This window comes from Notolabrus celidotus, chromosome 6 (genome assembly GCF_009762535.1).
Source record: "Notolabrus celidotus isolate fNotCel1 chromosome 6, fNotCel1.pri, whole genome shotgun sequence".
Taxonomy (NCBI): Eukaryota; Metazoa; Chordata; class Actinopteri; order Labriformes; family Labridae; genus Notolabrus; species Notolabrus celidotus.
The window spans coordinates 36,230,516-36,239,147 of NC_048277.1; the positions used below are offsets into that span (position 1 = coordinate 36,230,516).

General features: G+C 41.4%; 1 protein-coding gene across 2 annotated transcripts; it reads left to right on the plus strand.

Moving 5' to 3' along the window:
* The first annotated feature begins 491 nt into the window (after positions 1-491).
* rlbp1b (retinaldehyde binding protein 1b) lies at positions 492-8,622 on the plus strand. Of its 2 annotated transcripts, XM_034685943.1 has the most exons (8): positions 492-862; positions 2,758-2,797; positions 3,785-3,913; positions 5,091-5,295; positions 6,312-6,490; positions 6,577-6,735; positions 7,043-7,153; positions 7,739-8,622. In XM_034685943.1, exons 2-8 carry the CDS (start codon positions 2,786-2,788, stop codon positions 7,865-7,867), a joined length of 924 nt encoding a protein of 307 aa, XP_034541834.1. In that variant the 5' UTR covers positions 492-862; positions 2,758-2,785; the 3' UTR covers positions 7,868-8,622. The 2 variants fall into 2 exon arrangements, with proteins under 2 accessions (XP_034541834.1, XP_034541833.1); XM_034685942.1 differs by lacking the exon at positions 492-862 and having other exon boundaries at positions 2,658-2,797.
* The last annotated feature ends 10 nt before the right edge of the window (positions 8,623-8,632 follow it).

Genomic DNA, 8,632 nt, shown 5'->3' on the forward strand with positions numbered 1-8,632 from the left:
CCTATAAAAGCAAACGAGGCCCTCAGCATCATCGCTGATCATTTATATAACTTCATTTTTAATGTGTGAAACTGTCAGCGGTCGCAGCGATGAACTGCACGCTGCTGAAGAAGTGTTTTTGTTCATCTTGCACAGAAAAGACGTCCAAGGAGTCAAACGTTTGAGTGTGAAAATAAAGCAGGGGAAGATTTAGAATTACAAAGACACTACTTTGAGGGTAGCCACTTTGTCCACTTAAGGCCTCTTTGAATTATTCCATTTTGTTTCTTAGAGATATTTTGTTTGCACTGTAAAGGAATCAGCCTTCTAAAAGCTTCATTTTAAAGTGTCATTGAGATATTATTGCTCCTGGTCCTGCTTCACGTCGTCACATCAACACCAGGTTTAACTCCTGTTAATCATCATGCCTCAAAACATGTGAACTGGAACATTTGCACGCAGCCTCCCCTCTCTCTCCTCTCACCTGAGTGTGATCACGTTGCAGAAATCAAACCGAGAACGAGCCGTCACAATGGTCACTTTTCACTCCGTCCAAGTCTCCCTGGAATGTAGCTCAATCCCTCCAACTCCTCCATCCTCCACCTCTTACCTAAAGTGTTTAATCAACATTACATCATCCCAAATGTGCATCGGCCCACACTGCCGCTCACCGTGCGAGGACCTCCACCATTGGCCCGCCTCCCCCCCCTCCCTTCTTCTCACCCTCTGCCACTTTTATGCTGATTGAAAAGAAAAAAAGAAATCTGTGGGATGTAATCTGGTGTGACGCCACTAATCCCAACACTACAAATCATAGGTCCCGTCCTGCTCGCTCCACACAGACCCCTGCAACTCCCAGCCAGCAACTTCACACCTGCCTCAGGTAAGACTCCTCGGCTGAAGTGCTGCTTCATGCTCTGCTTTCTTCTCCTCCAGCTTCTCTTTGTGGAGCAATATTTGATCTGTACAACTGGTTTGAAATCCAGAAACTGTGGCGTTTTTTGCAGCTTTAAACTTTCATACAAAATATCCTTCTTGTATCTGGTGGGTGTTTTCAAAGTGCTAGATCTGAGGAAGTGAAGTCTGTTGATGCATCATAAGACTAACACTTGCAGGGTCCAGAGCTGCATTCCCACTGTGAACAAAAATCCCAAATATGCAAGAAGTAGTCCTGCAGCTTCTAGTTTAAACCTGAGTGCAGGATGGCTTTTATTATGATTTAATACGAGGATACAGGGAGGTAGCTCTGGTGTTCTGGTCTTTGGAAATATGCTGCAGAATCACAGAGCAGCAGGAAGAATACCTTGAGTGTTTCCAAACATATGCATGCAAAACTTATCAAGAAAGACATGTGCAAGTCTGCAAACAAACCCATGAGAAATATGAGAAATATGCAAAAAGAATAACAGGCAACCTAATGTAAAATGATCTGCAAGACATTTCACATCATAGTAATGCTGCAGCCACAGAAGTGTCAACTCTCTGTAAGATTTTCTTGCAGTTTTAGTTCAATAATCTTTAAAATGAGGCTGCAATAGTTTTCATATCAACAAGTCTTCTTGCTGTGTCCTTGATTCACAATTTTGGTCTGCAAAAATCTGGAGAAATATTCAAATACTACTAGGGATGCACCGATCCTACTTTATAGGTCCTGATACTGATATCGATACCTGGGCTTTGGTATCTGCCGATCCGATCCTGGTATTGATTTAATAATCTCTGTTCCTTAATGTGAGGATAGAATCATGTTTTGCAACTTCAGGCTTTTCTGACTTTGTAAACCAAAATAAAATGAACATTTTTAAACTGACAGTGTTCAAGAGATTATAAATGTGTACCAGCAGTTTGGTGAGTTAATCTTCATAACCAACAGATATTACAATTACAATTCAAGTGTAAACCTCAGCAGTGGATAAGAGGAATTAAATATTCTGGATAAAAAAACTGCTTCAAATGAGAAAATAAAAAATATGTCAACATAGTTTCCATAGAGTGTTTCCCTCAGAAGTACAGAGTACCTGTGGCTTGGATTAAAATCATTGACTACATTATTACTCTACCCAGCTTTACCCTTCCTGTTTCCCTTCTCTGCGTCTGATACTGAGACAATATGAATCAGCAGCACATTTACAAAGATGCTGATGACGTAGGAGACACTACATGTATACATTGTAAACACAGAAAAGCATAGAACTGAGATGAATAGATCTGCCATATGGATCGGCACTATATATCGGCCCTTTGTCACCGATATCTGATCTAGCTTTTTGAGTCCGATCCAGCCGATATCAGATACCAGGATCGGATCGGTGCATCCCTAAATACTACTATCACAATCTCTGAAGGCCCAAAGCTGCATCTACAAATGTATAAAGTTATTCAATTTAAGAAGCTGCAGCAGAAAAGCACATTCAAGAATGAAATAACCTGCATTACATCTACTTTACGGTCATTTTGAAGGAACATTAAAGGTGAAAATTGTGAAACTGATACAATCTGACTCACTTTCCTCCATGAATGTTATATAAAATGTGTAATAATGACACTGAGGAGTTTAAATCCTGCCTGTTGAGTATGAAACAAACAGATTCTGGACTTTAAATCTCCTGATGAATCATCCAGGAACGGGCAGGTGCTAAATTTAGCTGAATTGAGGTACCCTGTGATTGCAGAGTGGGTGGGACAAAGAGGGATTAATGTGGAGCACAGTGTGTCAATTGTTTAGTCTAACTGCATTTCATGTGAACCATAACCTCTGTCTTATTCTCCTCTGCACAGTTTGAAGCTGACATAAAGAGCAGAAGAGATGGCTGTGGTTGTAAGTACCTCCCTTCTTACTCACTATACTCCAGCTGGATTATTACTGTGGTGATGTTTACGTGGATTCCTGAGCTGAAGGACTTCCAAGAAATACTTTAAGACAAAACCGCTCTTTCACCTTCCAGACATGAACTCAGCTGCAGCTCAACATTTCCAAACACCAAAGCTCATTGTCATGGATGCCGTCAGCAGCTACAGTAGCTTTAGCTCTACTCTAATCTCTGATCCCTGCTTCAGGTCCACTACCAGTCCTCCTTACCGTGTATTTACGGGCTTTACTGGACTCATGTGAGGCAGATTAATCAAACACTGAGGTCTATTGATTATGCCCCTGCAACACTAGCAAACATGCACTCTGTCTCACGCGGCTGAGGCAACGTTTTATACCTCACACACCACAACCAGGTCTTGTGAGGGAATTAGATAGACTCAGGGAGACGTTTAGCTTTTATCCACAGCAACATGCAAGAGTGGAAAACTACTTTGGATCGGATTTACAAGCCGTGAGCAGGAAGGAGTACAAGTTTCTCTCTGTGGAGGAAGATGTAGGTGTGTTTAAAGCAAACAAAGTTATTACAGGAAGACAACAGATAACATTAATATTAGCATTTCCTTACCCAACTTGATCAAGACCTTTGTAATCAGTGGAAAATAAAAACTTCTAACTTCTAACAGGCAGAAACCCTGAGCAGAACCAAACACGTGTGAAAGCCATCTGCCTTACCTTGCTTTACTTCAAGTATTATTTCATGTCTGTTGCAAAAGTGAAGAGGTGTAACTTAAACCTAGCAGAGCTGCACAGTATCAGCTGCAAGATTATCACACAGCTAAGCGTGATATGACCTTAGTTCATGGATTGAACATTTAAAATTGATGCACCATGCAGCGCCCTGAAGAGTCTTTCAAACACTCCAACCAGACTCAACAAACCCGACTAAAGGAGGTAAATATTGTTCTATAAAAATACTGTGTCCTCTGTTTTCAGAGTGGAACTTACCGTATGGTGTCGGAGGAGGAGCAGGCTCTCAGGGCTAAGCTGGAGCGCCTCACCGTCAAGGACCACGGACCAGTTTTTGGACCCTGTGCCAGCCTGCCAGACCACACCAAGCAGAAGGTAACAAAGCTAGTTTCACATGAACAATTCACAAACACAAAATCTCTCACTCTTCATATTGAACACTATCATCTGTAGATTGAAAACAAAACTAGGTTTAGGTTACAAAATTAATATTTACAGAAGCTATTTGGTTTTTGCTATTTTGCCTCATTTCCTGTTTCATTTTGTTTTCTTTAAATGAAAAAGGAATACCTTTGCATATTAATATCTCCACCACACACTTTCTTTATGCATATTAATCTACCCATTACTGCTTTTTGCATTTTCAGATAGATGTGAGATTGTTTATTTGCCGTCATAACTTCTTGAAAAGAGCTGAGCAATGCTACAAACTATCTGCTTAATATCTTTTGGAAATAACTATCTTTAAAAATGTTTTAAAATCCACCTACAGTGTGTTTCCTCATGTTATTACAGTTAGAAGGCTTGGCTAGCTTGCTACCTTTCATGCTAGCTAGCCTGGTCAGCTACCTACGTTTAAGCTACAATAACCCCTTTAGCCTAGCTGATTTTGTAAATTGAGGAAGTAAACACATTTATTGATATTTATTGATATTGATATCTATAACACAGTCTTCTTTATGCATATTACTTTGCACATTACTGCTTTTTGCACTTCTAGATTGATGCAAGATTGCTTGACCACTTCACTTCTTATAGAAATTAGCTGTTAGATCAGGCGTTCCCAAACACTTCAGTCCGCGACCCCCAAAATATAGATGTCAAAGACTTGTGACCCCCACTGTCCCTTAAAGTGAGTTAAACATGCTTCATACTTCATTTACTTCATACTTCAAAATGAGTTTACCTACATGCACATGTGGCTGTGTTTCCTGTGCTACTGTAAATTAACCTGCTGCTACTGATCCTTTTGTTAATGGACTGTTAGCCAACCCTGACCCTGACTTTAGGAGTCATCAGGCAACAAAGGAAGGCAGAAAACTAATGAAATGTTCTTATTTGCAGGGTTTATATTTTTACAATAATGAGTAAAATGATTCTTATACCTTCTTTAAATTTGTATTCAAGGGGGGGATTTTTAAAGCATTACTCTATTTATTAGTTTATTATGATTATTTTTTTTCCAGTGTATGTCAGAACACTGCATCACACCAAAGTTATCCAAACTGTTAGCTAACCGTTGACTAACTGTCCTCTGTGGCTCCCCCTACAGGCCAAGGACGAGCTGAACGAGACGGACGAGAAGCGGATAGCTGCGGTGAAGGAGCTGAGAGGAATCATCAAGGAGAAGGCCGACGGAGGGGACGACCTGGCCAAGGGGGTCCAGGACACCTTTGGGGAGAAACCAGACGGGGTCCTGGTCCGCTTCATCCGGGCTAGGAAGTACGACGTGAACAGAGCCTACGACCTGATGAAGGGTGAGTCTGGATTGAAGAAGATATCAAATACTGACAGCTTATTCCCCCCAAAAGTTCACACTCCTAAATTTTAAACTTACATCTCTATGTTTCAACATAACGTGCAGACACATTGCCCCAGAGTTCTCTAACTGCATGAAATAAGGTTGCATCATCAACATATCGGCCATATATTTAAAATGACACTTTCTACTCTCCTTTGAACCCATGCTAGATTTATCTTTAGTTTGGGGGTTGTTTGAGTTTAATGTGTTTTAAAAAGCAAACATTTCTAGGTGCATAATAAATAGTAATAGGTCCATAAATAGATGGTGTGACTGGAATAAATATACGGTTTAGTTTTGGTGCAGAAAAAAATAGTTGAAGTTGCATTTATAAATAATTTCAAGATCATTTATTCACATAACAAACATAAATGCATATTTTTAGTTGCAGGACAGGATTTATGATTTGCTTTAGGTGCATATTTATGTAGTTCTTGGTGCATTAAAGGTACAGTGTGTAGTATTTAAAGGTACAGTTAACTAGCAGGAGCCTTTTATTTCTATACAAGGAGCAGGTCCCTTCACGGAGACCGCCATCTTGCATCGCCATGTTTTAAACCAGCAAGGGCCACACGTGTTTTTTTTTGTATTCAGTTGGAAGAAGAGCGTGGTTGTGCTCAAAATAAGACGTGTTTGATGGTAAAACTTCATACTTATCATGCATCACAGTAACTTCCTGTCCTTATGGCAGCTCAGCAACAGAAAAGGCGAGCAGGGGAGTGTTTCAATATAGAACAGATAATGGTCCCATTTCTACTCACTGTACCTTTAATAAAAACTTCAAAGTGACATAAAAACATCATGTGCAAATACATGCAGAGTAGTTGCAGGTGCATTGATTTATACTTCACTAGCTCTTGGTCCAGCTCTTCTGTCACAGAGAGATCTTTATCATGCTGTCAGAGTTGAATGACTCAGCAGAAATGCCCCCTTTGTGACTCTAAAGTCTCCCTCTTTGTGTTTCCTCTCCAGGCTATGTGCGCTTCAGGAAGGACTACCCCGAGCTCTTTGAGAACCTGACCCCAGAGGCCGTACGCAGCACCATCGAGGCCGGCTACCCCGGCATCCTGCCCAGCAGAGACAAGTACGGTCGTGTCGTCCTGCTCTTCAACATCGAGAACTGGGACTACGAGGAGATCACCTTCGATGAGGTGAGTGACGGCCACACATTGACTCCAACAGGAAAACACTGCTGTGATGAAATACAAAACAAACTAACATTACTTTGTGTCTTCAGATCCTGCGTGCGTACTGCGTGATCCTGGAGAAGCTGCTGGAGAATGAGGAGACTCAGATCAACGGGTTCTGTATCATTGAGAACTTCAAGGGCTTCACCATGCAGCAGGCGTCGGGAATCAAACCCACCGAGCTGAAGAAGATGGTGGACATGCTGCAGGTGAGAGATCTGAACTCAGACCATGACATTTTTAATAAGGAGGGCAGATTACAGGGTGAAATGCATCTTATAGAGGCAGAAATTGAGGCGTAAGATATGTTTTCTTATTCTTATTCTCACTGTAACACTCAGAAGATTTGGGTTATTCCTCATGTGTGGTTTGCAGCCTAGACTAGGTTTAGATCTGGGGGAAAGCAGCCATCTTTACACTTCCTGTCTTCTCTCTGCAGAGCTCCCTCTTGGTCCCAGATTTACTGAGAGTTTTACTTCTAAACCATCTCATCTCTTGTATGTTCTTCTCCTGCAGGATTCTTTCCCTGCTCGTTTCAAAGCTGTGCACTTCATCCACCAGCCCTGGTACTTCACCACCACCTACAACGTGGTCAAACCTCTCATGAAGAGCAAGCTGCTAGAGAGAGTGAGTTCAACAAGTAGGGTTTTATAATAGCAATGATGGCAAAGACCAGAGGTGGAAAAAGCATCTTCACTGAAGTTTATACAGATACTTATGTGAAAGAAAGAAAAGGTGTTGATGAAACAAGCTCTGAAATGTATGGAAGAGGATAAAATTATTATTACTCTGAGGAAAAAGTCAGAATTCGGTTAGATTTTCAAAATAAAAGCCTTCTGAAATATAAAAATGTGCCTGGTAATTATATATTTGGCATTACAATAATTCTCAGTTTCCACTGACATGTTTTGATTCAGACTGAAAGGAGAAAACCTTAAAATGTGATGCTGCCAATTACAGCTACACTGGATTTGGAATTTCAAAATAAAAGCCTTTAGAAATGTAGCATATTAGTGATGATTTGGGATATTTTTAAAGTGAGATTATTTTAAAAAATCCCTGTTTCCACTGACTAATTTCAGTTCAGACTAAAAGTAGACAGAATTCTGACTCAGTGGCCCTAATCCTCTTCTGTAGAAATGCACCTGAAGTCTATGAGTGAAAAACAACATACCTTATGGAACACTCTAACATCATCTCTCCTCCCTTCAGGTGTTTGTCCACGGAGACGAGCTGGAGAACTACTACAAGGAGTTTGACGCCGACATCCTCCCCTCTGAGTTTGATGGAAAATCTTCCTGCTACGACGGCAAGGCCACGTCAGCCAAGCTGTTCGACTAAACCTCCCCCCCCACATTCATGCCACCGAGGCAGAGAGCTGTCATGTATTTCACAAACCCCACAGACTGTGGAGACTCAAAGCCCAATGAAGCTGTGTGGTTGTAGGAAAACAATGAGCTGAATGAATTCAACAGTGTGTGAAAAGTTGACGCGATGTTGTCCTCCAAAAGGTCCAGACGAAGCACAGCCGCAGGAACGAGACACTTCCAATATCATATTATAATCCCTTACATTTGGCTCTAGCTTTAAGCAGCAGAGAAGCATACTGACTGCTTTTTAAAGTGGATGTTTCAAGAGTGTAAGAGAGATTAGTTCACCCCTAACATCAGTGAAATCCAAAATGTTTCAAAGTCAGACTACAGGGTCGACCTTGGCAAGACAACAAGTCCACGTCATCGCCATTTTCTGTCTCATATCTGTTGATCTGTGCTTCATTTGGACCTCCACTCGACCACACAGCTTGTTGTAACTCTGGCAGGCCCCAGCTTTCAAAGTTTCCACTCTCTGCTGCTCCTCCTCCTCCTCCTCCTCCTCCTCCTCCCCCTCCTCCTCCTCCTCCTCCTCCCCCTCCTCCCTCATCCCTCCATCCTTCCCTCCCCGTCATGTACATGGCTGATATTCCAACAAGTGCCTGTCTCTCGAGTGTTTTTTTAGATTGTTCTTCCATATGAATATTAAAAAGTTTTACCCACTGAGCTACCTGGTGCACCAAGAAGAATGTCAATAAATGTACAATAAACTGTATATAAATATGAGTCGCAGTCC

Coding starts and splice junctions, on each gene's coding strand:
- rlbp1b (XM_034685943.1), top strand. Junction 3,914..5,090: donor CAGACCACACCAAGCAGAAG/GTAACAAAGCTA, acceptor CTCCCCCTACAG/GCCAAGGACGAGCTGAACGA. Junction 6,736..7,042: donor AGATGGTGGACATGCTGCAG/GTGAGAGATCTG, acceptor CTTCTCCTGCAG/GATTCTTTCCCTGCTCGTTT.